The sequence below is a fragment of the Malania oleifera genome, chromosome 10, assembly GCF_029873635.1.
Source record: "Malania oleifera isolate guangnan ecotype guangnan chromosome 10, ASM2987363v1, whole genome shotgun sequence".
NCBI classification, from domain to species: Eukaryota; Viridiplantae; Streptophyta; class Magnoliopsida; order Santalales; family Ximeniaceae; genus Malania; species Malania oleifera.
In genome coordinates, this window is record NC_080426.1 from 10,439,375 (window position 1) to 10,462,216 (window position 22,842).

General features: G+C 36.1%; 1 protein-coding gene across 1 annotated transcript; it reads left to right on the plus strand.

Annotated features, from left to right (window-relative positions):
* The first annotated feature begins 2,914 nt into the window (after window positions 1-2,914).
* LOC131165564 (WAT1-related protein At2g39510) lies at window positions 2,915-6,270 on the plus strand. The gene is made up of 7 exons (XM_058123487.1): window positions 2,915-3,222; window positions 3,735-3,797; window positions 4,239-4,355; window positions 4,660-4,909; window positions 5,095-5,256; window positions 5,417-5,568; window positions 5,725-6,270. Exons 1-7 carry the CDS (start codon window positions 3,023-3,025, stop codon window positions 5,930-5,932), a joined length of 1,152 nt encoding a protein of 383 aa, XP_057979470.1. The 5' UTR covers window positions 2,915-3,022; the 3' UTR covers window positions 5,933-6,270.
* The last annotated feature ends 16,572 nt before the right edge of the window (window positions 6,271-22,842 follow it).

Consider the following 22,842-nt stretch of genomic DNA (forward strand, 5'->3'; position numbering starts at 1 on the left):
TGCGTAAAATGCCCTTGACACAACAACAACAAAAAAAGTGAAATTTCATTTTTCATTTAACGTAAGCAAAATGAGATCGTGTCGCACATGAGAGATCAACATACCCAAAGAACATGACTTAAGTAACTGCTACATGCGATGGAGTAGGTGCTAGTGTGCACAACGACCAAGTAGCTCAACCAAAGAGAGAGAGAGAGAGAGAGAGAGTAAACATAGTTGAAGAAGACAACTTATTATAGCCATCAGTGATGGATAAGAGGTGACCAACCAACCTTATTATGGACTAACTGGAATATTTATCCTATTCCATATTGTAGGATAAAAAATGAGGAAATGCTGCAGAACAAAAATTTGCTTCAAGGCACGTTACAATGTCGTTTTCCTTAAAACATTATTTGCCCCCACAAGATTGGTGTGTATTGGGTCAGCAAATACGTTTCCAGGATACAATGAAACCCAGAATATGATTTGATATATATCAGTTTGCGTTATACACAAATGAAAACTGATTACAAACGCCCTTAAAGTAATCTGAATAAATTTTCTGGAATTCTATCTTTGTAGGAAATAGAATCCAAATTTGAAAAAGGTATAATTTGTGGAAGGTTTATGTAAAAAAGAGAAGGAGAGAATGATGAATTTTCTTGTGTATTTCGTGGAGTTAACCCTGTCAATTTATAGACAAAATTATGTCTTTTCCGAAAGGTTGCATCTATTCAAATCACAAAGCAGATTCGACCTAGCCACACCTGGTGTCGACCTGGTCGCACCAGGGGTCGATCTGGTCACGCCAGACATTGACCCGGTTGCGCCTCTAATCAAGACTCTTAGGATTTCAGGTTCAGTCGATGGTATCGTCGACTAGGTCGCACCTAGACTCCTAGTCACACCACTTGGTCGCCCCACTTAATCTTTAAAAAAAATATAAGATTAATTTTTAACCATCTGATCATGATCAACAGTCACGATCTTGCAACGATGCAAAGTGCTTGTGCGCCAATTAAATGCCCCACTAGCGCCCTACAACCCATGTTGCGTGCATGCGTGCATGTGCGAACGGTGGTTCGCACCGTCCTAGTAAATCATCTTTCTTTAACATTGATTTGTATACAAATCTTAACTCTAATATCCTTATATTCTAATATTTGCATGGTTCCTCCAAGTAGCTCTCAAACATAAATATAAGAAGGGATATTTTTTAGAGAATAAAAAAATATGTAATGTAGAAGAACATTAAAGAAACTATAAAATATGGAATTCTACAGTTTATTGTATACAAACATTTGTGGAACTTAGACCAAATATTATATGTAGTAGTTAGTATCTTTACTATCACTCAAGGAACGCAATAAGAGATTATTCCACCTTGTCATTTATTAATGACCTTTCCTTTTCCACTTTTTCCAATATGGGACAAACCCAAATAACTTTAAATGCTTTAGAAAATTCATCAAATGAAGACTTTGAAAACCCACCCATAAAATCGTATATTTTAGAAAATATTTCAACACATATTAGTTTGAACTGCTATGTTAAAGGACATATCATTCGTTTAGAAGACCAAAATACTCTTAATAAAAAAAATATAAAAATTGAAATAAAATATAATTTATTTTTATTGCTTAGTCACTTCTAGTTGATAAACATAAACTTACCCCTCTACATGGTACATGCATGTGCTTAATTTTTTAATGTAAAACATATGACAAGTGGGTCTCGCTCCTCATACATCTCATACTAATAAATTAATGTGAAACTCATTATCATATATTTCAAAGTTTTGTATAGATTGGATGAGATGGATACAACTTATATGAAATATGTTTAGTTGGTTTCCTTTTGGTATTGGTATGTGTTTGTTTTTTTTCTTTTGTTTGATTTGATGCATGTAGTGTTTTATTAGTTATTATGTAAACCTCAAGTGTCTTTTTATTTTCACGATATTCTTCTACCATAAGTGAGCTTTATTAATAAACTTAGAACGGTACTGTTATGTGGGTGACTTTTGAATCTTTCTAAAAAAAAAACAAATGTTTCACATTTAAAAAATAGACATAAAAAGAAGTGGAAGGATAAGTCGCCTATATAATTTCTCTTCCTTACTCATGGGCAAAGTCCTGTATATCTCAAACATAGAAGACTAAGGGGGTCTAACTAGCCTAACCTAGCCTAGTGGCCATTGTCAAGCCACAAAAATAAATGCACCTGTAAAGTCCTCTTTCTTTGCCTATCCTTTTCCACACTTTGTGAAACCAAACAATGGTTAAGAATACTTAACCTAACCTTTCAAATTGAATCAGTAAAATAAAGGTTGCAACCTAGTATTTAGTGAGTTAGAATGAAATGAAAATTTATATAATAAATATGTAAAATTATAAAAACTAATTAATTACATTTCATTTCATTTTATTTTACACTAAATAAATCGTAGTGCAGAACCAGCTTACTCTGTTAAGATAAGGCTTCTCCCGGCATCCTTTTCTTATGAAGGCTGTAGAATTTAAAACTCTCTAAAAGTATCATGTGTAGGCATTAAGGCAATTAAAGGATCGGGGTTGGAGGGGGAAGCACTAATAAAAGAATAAAATAGCCAATGCCACTAAACGGTATGGGTAAATTACAGTCAGCAGGTGGAGAGAAGAGTGTGTGTGTGTGTGTGTGTGTGTATGAGAGAGAGAGAGAGAGAGAGAGAGATTTTAGATGTGAAATGTGAGAAGGGGGAGTCCGCTTAGTACGTACGTGGAGTCCCTAGATTGCTTATTTATTTATTTATAGGGGAAGACGTGGTGAGATTGCTAGCCTACCCCTAGCTAGCTTGCTTTTGCGTCCAGGCAATTTTAATTAACAACAAATATAATTGAGAATAAGAACTAACCATCAGTATAAAAGCAAGTCCATGTGTTGCTCCCAAGGCACTTTAATTTGTGGATCATATTATCGATCACTTCATCCATCTTTAAGTTCTCAGCGCAGAGAGAGAGAGAGAGAGAGAGAGTTGGGGTAGTAGTAGTAGTAGTAGAAGATGGAGAGTAGTAAAATAGAGATGATGTATGATAAAGCAAAGCCATTTTTGGGAGTGATATTTCTGCAGTTTGGGTATTCAGGGATGGCCATAATTGGTAAGTTCGCTCTTAATCAGGGAATGAGCCATTACACCTTGGTCGTCTATCGCCATGCTCTTGCCGCTGCTGTCATTGCTCCCTTTGCCTTCTTTCTGGATAGGTCTCTCTCTCTCTCTCTCTCTCTCTCTCTCTCTCTCTCTCTCTCTCTCTCTCTATATATATATATATATATATATATATATGTTAAAGATATGAGTCGTGATGACACAAACTCATGTGACAGCAGCTAACTGAATTTCGCAACCTGGGTAGATACTGTCACGTAAGTCAATATCATCATAGCTTGTGTCGTCCAGATTTTTTTAAAGATAAAATTAATTTTATACTTGAAACTTTTGTTAATAAGCTTAAGTTTTAGGTAGATAAATCCTTGATAATATTTCACATTATGTTCCATCAATATTTAGACATCATATAGTTGATTGAACTTACTTATAATAAATTCTCTTCTAGTGTTAACACACTAACGTAATATAATAACTAAAATGAATAGGGGGAGAAGAGTAGTTAAGTAGCTATTATATTCTTTTTCTTTTTTTCCTGTTCTTACATACGGTAAAGTTTATAATAAAAATAACAGACTCTGATTACTTAAATTACGTGATTGTGCAGGAAAGTGAGACCACCTATGACCATCTCTACCTTCATCAAGATATTGTTGCTCGGCTTATTAGAGTAATTATGTTATTATTTTTTGACATTGCTTATTGGAGTAATTACATATTAACATCTGTGAAATATAACTTTAACAATTTTACAAAATTAATTAATTATTTTTTTGCTTAATTATCAACTAATGGTAGTGTTAAACTTAACCAAGCTACTTGTTTAATAAACTACAACACAAGCACAAACTCTAGTTTGTAAGCTTGTGTGTATGTATACAAATCATATATATACCAATAAACAGGTCATTTGCCTAAATACATGAAACTTCAACTGGATTTAACTAAACTTAAATGACTTTACATACCCTACTACTTATTTTTCTCACACATAAACACAAATAAAATAATATATACAACATGTGTATTAACTCTCAACCATTCATATTATACATATAGAAATCAGAAACCAACCAAGTATTAATTTTCAATCTCCATATGTATAATGCAGGCCGGTTATTGACCAAAATTTGTACTATATGGGGATGAAGAATACAACAGCAACGTTCACAGCTGCAATGTGCAATATTCTTCCCGCTATAACTTTCATAATGGCCTGGATTTGCAGGTATATTATATTAATTGATTCTCTAATATTATACGTATATGTGTATGTACATAACAAAAATTTTAAAAGCATCATATCTTGGATGTGCTCCGATTAGGCCTAATATATATGTATATATATATATATATATATATATATATATATATATATATATATATATATATATATATACATATATATTGAAATTATGCGAATGTAAGGTTCACCTTTGTGCGTGTCTATTTGGAACATCGCCCAAAATGCATCTTCCAAGAACGAAGGGTTAATTTTGTAATAAGAGATGGGATGGGAATAATAATTGCAGACTGGAGAAGGTGAATCTTAGGAAGCTGCACAGTCAGGCAAAGGTGGTGGGAACCATAGCGACGGTGGGGGGAGCTATGTTCATGACGCTGATGAGAGGACCTGTCCTTGACTTGCCATGGACTAGCTCTTCCCACCACCATCAATCTTCCTCAGCTAATTCCACAGTTCATGATCAGCAAAATCCCATCAAGGGTGCTCTTATGATATCCACTGGCTGCATCTGCTGGGCCTGTTTCTTCATTCTCCAGGTAAATCTCATCATTTGTATTAATAAAATGTATTACATATTCGTTTTGAGAGGAATTTTAGCAACAGTACTAATTAACAGTTCAGCCCGCTCGCAATTCCATTCCAACCTCAACTTCTTTCAACAGATTGATTGAAAGGGCACTGAATCGAATTCTAAGTATGGTAAATTTTTTTCAATATATAGGCAATTACGCTGAAGGCATATCCGGCGCAGCTGTCCCTCTCGGCCTGGATATGTTCAGCAGGCATGGTGGAGGGCGCGATACTCGCCCTTGTCATGGAGAGGGGCAATGCTTCCATCTGGGTCTTAAAATGGGATGCCACACTACTAGCTGTTCTTTACGGAGTAAAGTTTCCTTCTCCATTTCTCTTACTCCAAACAAACTATTTGGATCTAAAATAAAAGTCTCAAGCTCAAACTATCAGAGTACTTCTCCCTAGAAACAAATTGTTGTATCTGCTACAATTGCTTTACTTACGGAAATTATGACGGTGTTTGGACGCAGGGAATAATCAATTCCGGGGTTGGTTATTTTATTCAAGGAGCGGTGATGAAGGAAAGGGGCCCTGTTTTTGTGACATCTTTCAATCCTTTGTGCATGGTCATTGTTGCGATTATGGGCTCCTTCATTTTATCTGAGCAGATGTACTTAGGAAGGTAAAAGACATCAGGAGAATTCAATTTTTTAACTAATTGTAACGTTGAGGAAAGAGATTTTGAAGTGTAAGAACTAGGTAGCTAGAAGTATTTGTTACAGCTAGCGTGTTGTGGATTTACTAATTAACAGTGGTGGTGAATTTAATTCTCGTATAGGATTATAGGAGCAATCATCATAGTTTCGGGGCTGTATCTAGTGGTTTGGGGCAAGAGCAAGGATCAATCCCCACCTAAATCCAACGGGGATCAGAGGTTGCCGGATCAGCAACCGATGGCTGTCAAGAACAACAGTACAGGGAATACTAGTCCTGGTTTCGTCGCAGTCGAAATTGCGAAAGAAATGCCCAGCAATGAACCCATTTGAAGGCACTTAAGGGAAGGAAGAAATGCCGCAGATTAAGCAAATATTTCTACTGTTTGGAAGCTCCAGTTTTGTATTGCGTATGGACTAATTTCAAGTAGAATTTGAAATGGAATTCTCATTAATATGTTCTGTTTGTTTGTTTGTTTGTTTGTTTGTTTGTTTGTTAAGAAGTCATAGGGGCAGCACTTACATAGTGCCTTGTGAGTCAAGTTAGCATAAGGCAGTAGTGGTTGAGCACTAATTAATCTGTGTTTTTGCAGACGTCAATGTGGGACGCTCATTCCCCTTTCCATGTGCTAGTTTCTTCCAAAAAGAATTATAACCAAATTACATTTCCATGTGTTTCTTCCGTAACAAAAAAATTGTAGGCAGATTGGCATTTGACTTGGTTCATACCCCCCACCGCGCAAAAAAAAAAAAAGAGTAATGGCTCTGAAGTCATATTATTCCTACCTGAGATGTTTTTTTAAGAAGCAGGACATGCATATGCTTGTGCCCTATTGGATTTGGGCGGTCTTATCTTGCATATAAGAGTACGAAATTTAAATCATAAATTTATATTTATGTAGGTTTAGAATAATCCTATGTTTGGAGAGGTATTGGATTAGAATTTGTATTGAATTTGGATAAAATATAATACAAAATTATATAGAAATTAGTTTAAATCTACTCAAATTCAAATCTAAAGTCCGAAATACATGCTACTAAATACAGTATAAATATAATCTAAAATTATACTAAATTTAATGCAAATTCAAATTTGAAATCTTAATACATACTCTCAAACACTTAACTCTATATGGTTCGTATATTTATTTATAGAAAATACTCTAGGGTCTACAGCATCAAATGATTAGCCTACCACATACAAGCAATAATCACTCTTGATTTTATATGAATCACAACCGTAACATAGTATTGGGTGTGAAAATTTTGGCCTAATAAGTCAGCAAATATAATATTATTTATTTACTTTTTACTGTAAATTCATCAGCTATTTTAAAGATAGAGTAAGATAATTTCTTACCATGAATATCTACTTAAATAAAAAATTTAATTTTTATAAGTAAAGATTGGCAACTTGTCTCAAAAGTCAGCATATCTTTTTTCTACTTTTTGCTATAAGGTAATTATGTGAAGGCTTAGTCACTCATTAATGAAAAAGACAAAGGGCAAATCTGCCATCTGCCACCGTAAAATATAGTGATTAGCATCATAATGGAGAAACACATCACAATGATGATTTAATTGATTCTAAAAAGTTCATAATTAAGATGCCAAAAAAGAGACGCCCACGAACATACATTAAGACGATGTGTTAAAAACCCACCACAGCTACCATCCTCATGATGGACGTTCCATGCCTTTCATGAGACAAATTAATTATAACCCATTTTTAAGGCATTGAGAAGGAGCCCAAAAACCTTTAGCACCAGGAAGATGCTTTAGTGATGAAATAACAAATGTTGTGGGTGTAGGTAGGCAGCAACCAAAACCTATTGAAGAATTGTGGAACCCTATTACGAGATCAGTCAAGCCATCGCGAGTCTAGCTTGTTGAGAGCATTATGTTTGCCTGTGACCACTTGTTTCGTGCGTGAGTGATGAGTTTTCATTATGTAAATATTAGTGTAGGTTTATTTTCTACTAATAGTTTCCATGTATGCCAAATAAGACAGTATGACTCCTTGGTTACTTTGATGTTTCCTAGTATTAGGATGAGAATTGCATGTAAAGCTCTTTAGGGGAGGGTGAGTATTCATCAATCTTGTAAAACTCACTAACTATTCTCAACTTGTTTAGGCTACTTGCCTCCCTTACTAAACACACAATGTCAACGGAGGTGTTGTTAATGAATTGTGTGGCTTCAATGTTTACTGCTTGCTTGTCATTGCTTTCATAATTGCTTATACTTCTGATGTTATTTGATTGAATGCTAATGAAAATGTTTCATGGATGAAATGTGGTAAAAGATTGGTTGGCTAGTTACGCAAGATTGTTTTAGCTAGTGTCGTACAATCCTTTCACAAATGTGTGAAAATAGTCGGCCCGTAACACCTTGTATCAAAGCTCAGTGAATTGCTATATGAATTCAATTGCCTTCATTGTAGGATTGGGAAAGCTTTGGTAAGTGATCATGGCACCAACCAATGCTGAGAGAATCAGCGTGCTGGAAGCACAGGCTGAGACAACAACCAACAATGTGGCTACAAAGGTGGCCCAACTGAGGGAACTTGTTGATGAAGTGATGGGATCACTAAAGCATCAAACAAGTTTAATAGGTGAAATGTCAGAGGACTTTCACCATACAGTGGAAACTTTGCAATCGCGAATAGTTGATCTGGATGCAAGTGGGTATAAAGGAAGAAGGAAGTTGTAACATAATCTCATTTTCATAAATCTGTCATATCATATCTCTATATAAAACTATTATTTCATAACTCAGCGCAAAGCCGTCTAAACTCGGCATAAAGTCGTCTAAACTCGGCAGACAGTCATCTGAATTATCATTTCATTATTCCACATTATTCATAACATTTTCTAAAATCAGTATGAAATCATAATTGTTATGCATCATCATAGAATATTCTAACATGCTTATTTATACCATAAAAATAACCTTACTCATGCCACATAATTTGAGTGATAATTTATATATATATATATATATATATATATATATATATATATTGCTAAGAATTAAACTTATCATCATCTTCTAGGATTTACTTAACTCAAAATACCCAATTTTCCAAAAACATACATATAATAATTGTAACGACCCGAAGAATAATGGTATTTAAATAAGGGGAAATGGGAACAGGAAATAGAAGGAGGCAGTCGACTTCATCGACAACGTTGCATTTTGGGAAGGATAAACCCGAGAAATTTTTTGAACTCCTCGTCAACGAATACAGGGGACTCGTTGACGAGGGTATAATAGGAAATCGTCGACAGGGATAGGATTTGTCGACGAAAATTCTATAGGACTCGTTGACGAGGTGACGTGCCTCGTCAACGAGGAAATGCCGAGAGGGGTTGTGGGGCAGTCTGAATTTTGTCGACAAGGAGTGGGTTTCTTTGACGAAATTATTGAAGGACTCGTCAACGAGATGACGTGGCTCGTCAACGAATCCAGCCCTATAAATAGTGAAAAACTCAGATTTTTTTATGGAAAATCAACGCATAAACCCTCTCTCTCTTTCTCTCTCTCTCTCTCTCTCATCCTTCGGTCCTTTCTCCTTCTTTCTCCTATTTTGGGTCGGATTCTGCCGGTTAGACGATCTGAAGCCACCAGGACACTCCTGGGAAAGTTTTCTGCAAGTTTGTCGGAGCGGATCATCGGTGGGGCTGAGTTGGAAACCATCCCAAATCCAGGGTAAGACTTTCTACTCAGTATTTGGTTAATTAACAGTTGTAGGAAGTGATATACATGTAAAAATACTGAACTTTAGTTTTGAGAAATTCTATTTTCAAGGTGTTTAACAGGGAACCCTACGGGTGCGGGACAGATTTTCTTAGGGGCTTTTCAAGAATCAGGTAAGGGGATAAACTAAGCTAGTTCCTTTTAAGAAAATGTATGTATATATATAGCATTTGATTTCAGGAAAGTAAATATGTCCATTTATATGATTTATATTTGAGAAAACACTGTTGAAAATGATGGTATGTTGAATATATGAAAAACCTGTTCAGTGTGGCATGAGTAGAAATTGTTATGAAATACTGTTTTCTGGAAATGTGATTAATATATAGATTTTTATAATGGAAAATCGGCGTACAGACCGAGATTTTTATATATAAGTTTGCCGGCGTACGGGTCGAGCTATGTGTATGATTTTCCAGCGTACGGGTTGTGCCATGGATATGATTTGTCAGCGTACGAGTTGTGCTATGTGTATGATTTTCCAATGTACGGGCCGAGCTAAGGAAATGATTTGCCAGCGTACGGGCTATGCTATGATATGATTTGCTGGCGTACGGGCCGAGCTATGATAAAATGTGTAATACTGGCGTATGGGCCGATGATTTTCATGATATACGTATATATGCAAAATGATATAATTGATTTGATAATTAATGATATGAAATATTCATGTATCACAGTTTTAGTATATGTTATATGATATCAGAACTTGATTGGCTTGGTCTAGACTAGCACTTGTACGGTACCGTTACTATGTGTTCATGGTCTTCGTGATCATGATATTTGTGTTAACGCCGCTGTACAGAGTGGTGTGAGATTGGATGGTCGATATGGTTTTAAGAAGTGTGTGAGCGCCCCTAATGTACGGACCAAGTTAGGCAGACCCATCAGACTTACAGACTATACTTTTGACTTGGTAGTGATCGGCCAACTGTTGGCCTAATAAGGCTTACAATTCTTATTTTGATGATAACAAATCAAATGATATATTTAATATGTTTCAAGTAAAAGTGTTCAGGAAAATAACAGAGCTCAAGTGTATAAGAAAGTTCATGGATTACAAAGAGCATGAAGAATGAAGTCATATTGTGAAAACCTCAAAGAAAAGAATGCAACTACAAAGATGGTGGAAGTACAAGTTTTGAAGACTAGATTATACTTTTAAGGATATTCTTAAATGTAAGTACTTCAAAGTAAATCTTAAGTATAAAGAAATTTGAAGCTCATAAAAATTCAAAAATATGTTTTTATATATATACTCTAAAGAATATTTCTTAAATCCATAAAAAGGAAGGGTTTAAGAAAAGAAATTTTTTTGAAATAATGAAGTTTTTAAACATATTTATTTCAAAATATTTGAAAAATCAAAAATATTTTTTTAAACACATATACTCTAAAAAGTATTTTTTTTAATAAATAAAAAGGGCTTAAAAAGAGAAGATTTTTAAAACCATGTTTTTAAACATATTTATTTCAAAATATTTGGAAATGAATTTTAGGAATCTTTGGGAGTAATGGATGATTTCAAAAAACTCTATAAATAGTTCTAATCTCAAACATTTTAAATTAGAGAAAAGAAAGTACAAAGAAAGAGAGAAAGAACTTTGATGAAATATTCAAAAGAATTTTGAAATTGAGAAATCCTCTAAAGTTTCCAGATCAAGTGCTTTTCAACAACTTTTCTGATCTAGAGATATTCAAAGGCTTTTAGATCAAAGTAAGTTTTTTTTTTAAAGGTTTTAGATCAACTAATCTTCAAGTTTTCAAAATTTTGTTTTCAAAGGATCTGAAATTCTTTTAAGATAAACTCTCTAATTTGAAATCGATTTACATTCTGAAATTAAGTTTTCCAACGATTAATTTTTATGTTCTTTGGAAAATTATTTGACAATCCATACCAAGTAATTGAGCTTGAAATTTCTTATATTTAAATTACTTTGAGGTATAAAGTGAGCTGATTGGTATATTAATTCACTCTATTGTGAGAGTTCTCTTTTGTACACATATTCCTTCGTTATCTTTCTTAAACGATTCTGAGTTGTTGAATCGTTGAACCAAATAAGGGGTTGTTATTTGGAGAGGCGGGCTCTAGCCTAATTGAAGGAGTGCATTGTAAGTTGGTATTGTTCCACCAGGTAAAGGAACTGAGATAGTGAAATCCTTTGGTGTTTTTGCTAAAGGCGAGGACGTAGGCTGTGTTGAAGCCGAACCTCGTAAAAACTCTTGTCTCCTTCTCTCTACTTTAATTTACATACTTTATTCGCTTTTGTTATAAAATTTATGAGTGCAGGTTGCAGGATTTAAATTAAGTTCTTGATCAATAGAAAGTACGTTTTGATTAATCTTTTGCGGAAACCCAAAAGGGGAGTACGTTGATTAATTTGCGGAAATCTTAATCAAGTAAAGTGAATAATCAAAGGCTATAGAGAAAGCAACGGAAGCCTAAATGTTATTGATTGATTGATTACATTGATTGAATTATTATTTTAAATTCCAGTTTTCTTAATTGTTGTTATATATTGTATTTTGCTGGGTTATTAAAATTAGAAAACTTAAAAATCAAATTAAATTAAAATATTTCCAATTCACCCCCCCCCCTATTGGGAAGCTATTCTTCATTTCACCAACCATTGTCAGGTCTCGCCTTCGGACCATACAACCCAGTCATGTGGGGGTAATACATAACAACAGCCAGCTAACCTACCAAGAATGTTTTTTGTATTATTATTATATGAGATGAAATATGTTTATGAAAATGCAATATGTTCTGCCATGTTTTGATGATATATATGTTTTCCCATATTTGACAAAACAGTTACTGAATATGTTCTGTATAGTATATGTATAACACGGAATACTCATGTTGTCACACACTGGTATTAGTTTATTTCCCTTACTGAGAGGTGTTTCACCCCAAAATTTTATAAATATTTCAAGAGCCCCTAATAGGAGAGCGGGAAAGCCCCGCTGATCTAGTACGGTAGATCTGCCCTTCCAGAAGAGTAAGTATTTTGATAGGGTCGGTTGTATTTTGTGGAAATGACCTTAAGACATCTTTTTGGTTTGAGTGTTGTGTATATATACATAGTGATTGTAGTAACTCTGGTATTGTGATGTATGGTATAATGAGATGTATATGATTGTATGTTTCCTGCTGCTTAGGCTTCTACTATATGTTCTGATACATCCCTAGTACCCACGGGTCCAGGTGGGCTATGATCTGCCAAGCTTTGTGATTTTGTATTTATTGTAAAAAAAAATATATGGAAATTAAGCAAGTCGTCACAATAATAATTATTCTCATGCCTAATTATTTTGAAAAACCATACATATAATACTTCGGTAATCATTTACTTCTTTTTAATCGGTTGAATTTCTAAAAATACTTAACATAATCTATTCCCCTTACCTTATTCCTGGAGTGGTGCCTAGGATGCCTAAACAGCAACTCCACTCCGGTTGAACTACAGAGGATCAAAATTGGGATCCTGAAATGGTGTTTATCTACTAATTTGAATGAAGATTTGAGAGAAATTGAGGAGAGAGAGAGTGAGTGAGTGAGTGTCACAGCCCTAGAGACAGAGAGAGAGAGGGAGAGAGAGAGAGGAGAGAGAGAGAGAGAGAGAGAGAGAGAGAGTTTCTTAAAAAAATGACTTAAAACCTATTTACAAGTTGGTAACCCTGGCCAGAATCGTTGACGGTTTTCCTAAAACCTTCAATGATTTGGTGTTTAATCAAACCGTTTTACTACATATTTACCTTTAATGACCCTCGGTAAATCAAAACTATCAACGGTTTTCCTAAGCTTGCTAAAATCGTCGATGATTTTCCTGAGACTCTCTCAAACCGTCGACAATTTGGTCTTGCACCAAACCAAATTTCTCTTTTTATTACTATTTTTTATTATTACTATTTTTTGGGTCTTTACAATACATGTCCAAGTCGCTTACAAATAAGTTGTATCTTAAGTAAAAGCTTTATTGGCTTAAGATGGTGGAGGGTTCGGACGTAACTCAGCACATCAACACTTTCAATCAAATCATTAGTGATCTGAAGCGCATTGATGTGAAGTTCAAGGAAGAGGATAAAACATTGATGCTACTGAATTCCCTACCAACATCTCCTACATACGAAAACCTAGTTACGACGCTGACTTAAGGAAAAGAAACCCTGGAGTTGGGGTTCCACCAAAGGAAGAAGGCCAGCAATGAGGGTTCACATGTTGAAGGGCTCGTGACGAAGCTGAATCAAGATCGTGGGAGGAGTGATATTTGGGGTGGATCAAGCAGCCATAAGGCTCAGTCCAACTCCAGGAAGAAGAAGGACGTGCGGTGTTTTTAAATGTGGGAAAATAGGGCGCATAAAATCCAAGTGTTTAGAGAGGAGGAAGGGAGTTGCTGAAAGCAAAGAAGGTTCATCAACAACAGTGAATATAGTTGAAGAAGGAGACTTTGGGAGTAGTGACAGTGATAAGCTCTCGGTTTCATCGGGGTTGGATGAGTTCGCAGATTCTTGGATTTTGGACTCGGCATGTTCATATCATATGGCGCCCAATAAGGATTGGTTCACTACGTACATATTAGTTAGTTCTTGTTCCATTCTGATGAGGCGTTGTTGCATGCAAAGTGATCGGGATAAGGAATATCATAATTAGAATGTACGATGGTATGGTGAGGACATTGTGTGATGTTAGGCACATACCAAAGTTAAGGAAGAATCTGATTTCGTTAGGCACCTTGGATTGTAACAGGTTCAATTACAAGTACGAAGGTGGGGTAATGAAGGTGAGTAAGAAAGTTCTGACCTTGATGAAGGGGAAGAGAGTGTCGAGTAATATATATATACACTGTTAGGTACCACAGTTATAGGTGGAGCTACAGCTGAACTGTGATGCCCCGATTTTCGTACAATCTTTTTTTTTTTTCATAAACAATAATACGTAAATAATTTACACGTCATCAATAACATTTACAAATTGGCCACGTCAACAACCTTACTAACATTCGCACGACCCAACCAGCATTGGGTATCGGGTAAAAAGTCATTTATTTCATTATTACAACCTAGTAGCGGAAGACAATGTATTTATATCATTCAGAATACAATATCCAAAGTATCCACATACACACATATACATCATTATCACAAATCCAAAAACTACTCAACTCTAGAGGAAATTACACCCCCCCTAATCCAAAAACTCACCCTGTGTGTCAGGATCCCAGGTCCCTATGATCACGGAGCTCTACCTCCTAGTCTATCCCCGCTCCCTAAAAAATTTAGATAATTTGGGTGAGACACATCTCAGTAAGACGGAATAAATTATTTACAGTGTGCGGCCATATGAGTTCAGTTGTAATACACTTTACTTTTTAAACCATCGTCTCATCTGAGAAAATACACTGATATATACATTTTTATAATCATATAGATATACAACACAAGCTTTTATAAGCTTTAAAATTATTTTTTAAATTCAATAATTTTCAACACATATTTACCACGAAGTTCCTGAGAATAGGGAAGGTCGCCCATACATGTGACGACCTGCTTAATTTCCATATTTTTTTTTTATGAAATTAATATCACAAATCCCAGCTCAGTAGATCATAATACATTTGGACCCGTGGGTACCAGGGATAAATCAAAACACAACACAGAAACCTAAGCAGCAGGAAACATATAATCACAATATTGTAATTACAAAACATCCATCACATTACTACAAATACCAGAGTCACTACGTCCACTGTATTTCAGTATATACATCCCAAAAGAAACAAAATCTAGGGACACTTCCCTCAAAAATCCACTGTCCCTACTAAAACTTACCCTTAAAAAAGGGCAGACAACAGCTCTAGTTCAACAAGGCTTTTTCCGCTCTCCTATCTGGGGCTCTTGATTTTATGAATTTCAGTATTATGGTTATACGAACTTCAATATCATGATCTTACGGATTTCAGTACCATGATTTTATGATATTTTAGTACCATGATTTTATGAATCTCAGTACCATGATTATACAAATTCTAGTATTACGAATATGCAGTTTCATGTTATGATTATTCAGATTTCAGTATGTTATGCAGCATCATGGTTATTTCAATACTTCAGAATCATGGTAAATCAGTTAGTTATGTATAGAAATATATTATATGATATCAGACCCTGTTGGACTTGCAGTTACAGAGCACGGTACCGTTGCTATAGATACTATGTTACTTTACGAGTGCAACCACCTATTCAGATATACGTGGTAAAGTCGACCACCTAGGCCCTTGAAGAGGTTAGGCTCCCCATCCAGATATGGGTTGAGGTGGGTAGGTCAACTGACGGAGTTTAGTGATTTATTCTTACTTGACCAGTTAGGGTAAATCCAGCCTATGGGCAGCACAACCTCGTCATGAGGGGCATATCATGACACAGATAGTCACAGGGAACAGTTTCAGTTATTATTACTTACGTATTGATTTACAGAAACGGGGATCCTACTATATACACTAGAAGTATTTTGAATTATAACCATAATACTGATATGTCAAGCAATAGGGAAAAAAGGGTGGTGTACTTTATTATTTGTGATGTACTTTTGTACTCAGTTATTCATGTTTATATGAAACAGATTTCATGATATATATAGTAACTCATTTGCCACACACTAGTAATAGCATATTTCTTCTTACTGAGCGTTGGCTCATCCCAATGTTGAAATATTTTTTAGGTGATCCAGGTAGGCGAGCAGATCAGGCTCACAAATAGAGAGGCGTCTGTAGTGCCCTGTCAAAGAGTGAGTATCATTTTTGGGAGCATTTTTGTATATCCCAGTATAGTTGAGGGAATTATTGAAAAACAGTTATATGTGTATATTTTGGGAAACACAGTAGTACTCTGGTATTGATTTTGAATTATATATAATGGTTATGTTTGTATGATTTTGCTTCCTGCTGTTTAGGTTAATATCATGGTATCAGAGTATGTTATTTGCTATTAGGGAAAAAAAATCAATTTAATAAGCAGGTCGTTACAATAACTGTTTTGTCAAATCTGGGAAAACATATATATATATATATATATATATATATCAAATCATGGTAGAACATATTGCATTTTCATAAACATATCTCATCTCATATAATAATAATAACATAAAAACATACCTGGTAGGTTAGCTGGCTGTTGTCATGTAGTACCTCCACATGACTGGGTTGTGTGGCCCAAAGGCGGGACCTGACAATGGTTGGCCGACCACTACCAAGTCAAAAGTACAGTCTGTAAGTATGATGGGTCTACCTGACCTAGTCTGTACACTAAGGGCGATCACACACTTCTTAAAAACCACATCGACCATCCAATCTTACACCACTTCGTGCAACGGCGTTAACACAAATATCATGATCACGAAGATCATGAACACATAGCAAGGGTACCATACAAGTGCTAGCCTAGACCAAGCCAACCAAGTTCTGATACCATATAACATATATTGAAACTATGATACATGGATATTTCATATCATTAATTTTCACATCAATCATATCATTTTGCATATATACGTATATTATGAAAATCATCGGCCCGTACGCCGGTATTACACATTTTATCATAGCTCGGCCCATACGCCGGCAAATCATAGCACAGCTCATACACTGGCAAATCACATCATAGCACGACCCGTACGCCAACAAACATATCATAGCACAGCCCGTACGCTGGCAAATCACATCATAGCACGACCTGTACGCCGGCAAACATATCATACCACAGCCTGTACGCTGGCAAATCACATCATAACACAGCTCATACACTGGCAAATCACATCATAGCATGACTCATACGTCGGCAAACATATATAAAAATCTCAGCCCGTACGCCGGTTTTCCCATTATAAAAAACCATATCATAATCCCATTCCAGAAAACAGTATTTCATAACATTTTATACTCATGCAACACTAACAGATTTTTCGCATATTCATCATACCATCATTTTAACAGTATTTTTCCAAATATAAATCATATATATATATATATATATATATATATATATATATATAAACATACTTACTTTCTAGAAATCAAATGCTATATATATACATACATTTTCTTAAAAAGAACTAACTTAATTTATCCTCTTACCTGGCTACTGAGAAAACCCCCAAAATATTTTAGTCTAACACCCGTAGGATTTCCTGACCAATACCCTGAAAATGAAAACTCCCAGTATTAAACTTCAGTATTTTCACTTGTATATCATTTCCTATAACTATTGTAAGACAAAATTTGGCTTTAAAAGTCTTACCTCAACTCAGGAATGATTTCCAACTTACTTTCACCAACGATCCGCTCCGGCAGATTTGGAAAGAACTTCTCTAGGAGCGTCGTGGTGGCTTCAAACTGTTGATTCGGTGTAAATTTAGCCCGAAATCGAAGAGAGAGAGAGAGAGAGAGAGAGAGAGAGAGAGAGAGAGAACTGAAGGGGAGAGAGAGAGAGAGGAGAGAGTTAACTTAATAATGAAGATAAAATCCAGATTTTGATATTTATAGAATAGAGGATTCGTCGACGAGCCACGTCATTCGTCGACGAATCCTTTAATAAATTCGTCGATGAAATTCAGTCCTTGTCGATGAAATTTAGTCCTCATCGACGATTCAGTCGGCTCAAACCTCTTCCGGTATTTCTTCGTCAACAAATCCCCTGTATTCATTGACGAATTTTCTTATGCCCTCATCGACGAATCCCCTGTATTCATCAATGAGGGTATAAGAGAATTCGCTGTATTCATCGACGAATTCTTTATTAATCCCCTTGGTTATTCCTTTCAAAGTACAATGTCGTCGATGAACGCGAAGCATACCTCCTCCTTCTGTTACTGTTTTCCATTTCCCTTCCTCTTTATTATTTAAATTCCATTTTATTCGGGTCGTTACAATACATGTAGCTTCCCTCTGCCCTAACACGTTATGCGGTCAGGAATGGCTACATCTGATACCTATCAGGGCACTCACCTTACTCAGTAAGCCCTCAGGCGGAGAGTTTCACTTCGCCTCAATTATTTATTTTATAAAACACACACTCTTTCATTTCTCATAATCATTTCCCATTTTAACTCATTACATATATATGTATACATAAATTCAGATTTATGTACTTTACATAATACATTAGATCACATAATTCTCATTTTCAACATAGTCACGGTTTCCATACTCAGCATACCTCCCCAACGACATCAGTAGGAATCTCACACATACACACAGTCTCCATACTGAGCATACCTCCCCAACGGCATCAGTAGGGACTTCACATACACACATAGTCTCCATACTGAGCATACCTCCCCAACAGCATCAGTAGGGACTTCACACACAATTTTCATACTGAGCATACCTCCCCAACGGCATTAGTAAGAACTTCACACACAATTTCCATACTGAACATACCTCCCCAACGGCATCAGTAGGAACTTCATAACACAATTTCCATACTAAGCATACCTCCCCAACGGCATCAGTAGGAACTTCATAACACAATGAACTTCATAACACAATTTCCATACTGAGCATACCTCCCCAACGGCATCAGTAGGAACTTCATACACACAATTTCCCTACTGAGCATACCTCCCCAACGGCATCAGTAGGAAAGGAATACCACCCACCCACGATTATTGTGTGGTATTGACATATCATCAATCATATTTCAAGTATATTTCAATTCAGTACATTGTAAATATTCTCATCATTTTCTATGCACTTTTATTATCTCATAATAATATATATCATATTTCACATATTTCCACATTTCTCAAAATACTCATATCAGTAATTTGTACAAACTCATTTTTCATGCAAATAATTTCCACTCGCGTATAAATATCACATCAATCATTCTCGTTTCAATATTTTCTCAGAAAATAGACATCATTATATTCCACATTTTATAATATAAGTCACATACCACACAGTTTTCATTTAATATTTTAACAATTTAATATTACTCACATGCCACACAATTTATCTAATATTTATATCTTAATCATATTTAGGGAAAATGTCATATGCTCATTTTCACATATTAATTTAAACAGTAATTCTAAAAATACTGTTATAATTTATTCCCCTTACCTGGCTTACTGAGAGTCTCATTAACACCCAGATCCTACGCCCTTGGCGCCTGATATTTAACTCCTACAATTTGCATTTTCTCCAAATTAATTAATCTATTTCTCCAAAATAATACTCATCTAAACTTCCTTAGGCTCCATATACCTCAAATTAATATTTAAACTTACATTTAACAACCCCACTTAATTTTCTAAATTTTACCTGCGAGTCCCAAAATTACACCCGCGGCGCTCGCCCGGGCACTAAATTTCAGAAATCCTACTTTAACCCCAGATGCTCAATATTTTAGAATTTATAAATTAATACTAATTAATTAAAAATAAACCCCTTAATAACCCCTCGTACCCCAAATTTGGGGTTTTGCCCACGTCGACCCCACGAGAATTCTGTCCTGTTAGACCTGTAAAGAATCATCCCTAAATTCTCGTGGTAGTGTTCGTTCATCGATTGAACTTATATTTTGTAAGAAATTAAAGAAAAAGGAGAAACTGGCTTACCCCAGGAGATACGTCTACGCCGCTCCTACCACTGATCCGCTCCAGTAGAATTGACGACAGCGGAGAATGGAGTCCAGCGGTATCTTCCGATTTTCGATCGGACGAAAATCGGCCACTAAATCGAGGAGAGAGAGAGAGAGAGAGAGAGAGAGAGAGAGAGAGAGAGAGAGAGAGTGTGTGTGTGTGTGTGTGTGTGTATGTGTCTGTGCGTGCAGGAAGAAGAAAATAAAAGAAGAAGAAGAAGAAGAAGAATGAATGAATGAAATCTTGAAGCTAGAAGCTTCAGGATATGATATAATAATAATAATAATAATAATAATAATAATAATAATAATATATTTAATTAATAATAATATATTTAATTAATAAAAATAAAAATAAATTTTAATTAATTTTTTTTCTTTTCTTTTTTTTAAAATCTGATTAATTAATTAATTAATTTATTATTATTATTATTATTATTATTATTTTGGAATCACTCCACTAATCTTCTATATCCCTTTTTGGGGTTATTACACGAAGAGTCTGAGTCTAACAGTACTTTTTTATGGCATATGCATCTAGGGCATACGGGTGAGTGTGGGATGAAGGAACTTCACAAGAGGAATCTTCTGGAGGGGGTAAAATCATGTAAGCTAGAGTTCTACAAGTACTACATGCTTAGGAAGCAGAACCGGGTTCACTTCATGGCAGTCATGCACAAGACAGAGGGAGTACTAGACTACATTCATTCGGACATTTGGGGACCGGTGAAAGTGACATCACGAGGGGTACATGTGTGTTTTATGAATTTTATCAACGACTACTCATGAAAGGTCTGGGTTTACTTCATGCGTCACAAGTCAGAGATGTTTGCCAAGTTTAAATTGTGAAAAGATGATGTGGAAAACCAGTCTGCGAGAAAGACCAAATTCCTCAAGATAGACAATGGGACTAAGTACACAAACTTGGGATTCAAAGAGTTCTGCGAGCAATAGGGCATAAGGAGACATTTTAGTGTACGCCAGACACCACAGCAAAATGGTGCGGCGGAGATGATGAACCGAACCTTGGCTGAAAAGGCTCGGTGCCTCAAGTTGTAGGTTAGGCTCGCCATGAATTTCTGGGCCGAGGCGATTAGTATGGTGTGTTTCTCGGTAAAGAGATCTTCAAGGGCATCACAAAATGGGAATATTTCTGAGGTGTGGATAGGAGAAAATATAGACTACTTTGGACTTTGAGTATTTGGGTTTCCGGCCTATGCGCACATCCCTGGTGAGGAGAGATCTAAGCTTGAGGCGAAGTTTAGATGGTGCATCTTTCTAGGTAATCAAAAAGGCGTGAAAGGGTTCAAGCTATGAGATCTAGTGGCAAATAAGGTGGTAATCAGTAGGGACGTGGTTTTCGATGAGAAAGTCATGTTGTGGCGTACTTAGGAAGAAATAGAGAAATAGATACCAAAAAATCGCAGTAGCAACGAGCATGTGATTCAGGTGGAGTTGGAGACTCAGAGTAGACATGCAAGGAGTCTTAGGTGAAGAGATTAGCCAACAGTGTAGGTGGAGTCAGAAACTCAGGGTGGAAATGACACAGGGAGTTCTAGCTCAAATTACTAATAGCTGCATCGTGGCATAGCTATAAACAAACCCAAACGCGTCGTTAAGCCACCCCCCCCCCCAAATTACTATTTTGACGATCTGGTGTCTTATGCGCTTATCACCAGGAGCAAGGATCCCACTACCTTTCAGTAGGTCGTTCACAGCCAGGAGAAGGGTAGTTGGATAAGTGCTATGGTGAAGGAGATGGAGTCGTTGCATAAGAACCAGACGTGGGACTTAGTGGAACTTCCAGCTAGGAAGCAAGCACTTGGATGCAAGTGGGTATAAAGGAAGAAGGAAGTAGTTTCAAAAATGAAAAGAAAGAAGTACAAGACTCGCTTGGTAGATAAGGATACTCATAAAGGAAGGGAGTAGATTAAGATGAAATTTTCTTCCCTATGGTCATACACACTTCCATAAGAGTAGTGTTGGGACTGGTGGCGCAACATGATATGCATCTCAAGCAAATGGACATAAAGACGGCGTTTCTCTATGCTGATCTGAATGAGCTGATTTATATGACACATCTAGAAGGGTTTAGCTAATCTAGATAGAAGCACTTAGTCTACAAACTAAAGAAATCATTATAAGGGCTAAAGCAGTCTCCGAGGCAATGGTACAAAAGGTTTGACGCCTATATGACCCATATTGGCTACAGAAGGTGTTAGTACGATTGCTGCGTATGTGTGAGAAAACTTGTGGATAGGTCTCTCATATTTCTTTTGTATGTTGACGATATGTTGATTGCTACTAAAAACATGACCGAGGTGAATCAGTTAAAGACTCTGTTGGGAAAAGAGTTTGACATGAAATTCTTAGGTGCAACCAAGAGGGTATTTGGCATGGAGATTCGTAGGGACAGAGCTGCAAGGAAACTGTTATCTTAGGGGGTGCTATGTGAAGAAGGTGCTGGAGAGGTTTAGCATGGCTGATGCTAAGATGGTGAGCACAACTTTGGTGATTCTTTTTAGGTTGTCTACAGCCCAATGCCCAATGACATACAAGGAGGTTCGTGATATGTCGACGGTCCCTTTGTGCTAGCACAGTGGGGTGTCTGATGTATGTCATGGTGTGTATGAGACCGAACCTGACACATGTTGTCAGCATGATGAGCAAATTCTTCTTGAATCTGGGTCAACAGCACTAGGATGCTGTGAAATGGATTCTCAGGTACTTATAGGGTACGACTGGATATGACATAGTGTTCAGTGCACAACAGAGTGATCTGTCGATAGTAGGGTACGTGGATGTTGACTATGCAGGAGACCTGAATCACAAGAGGTCTA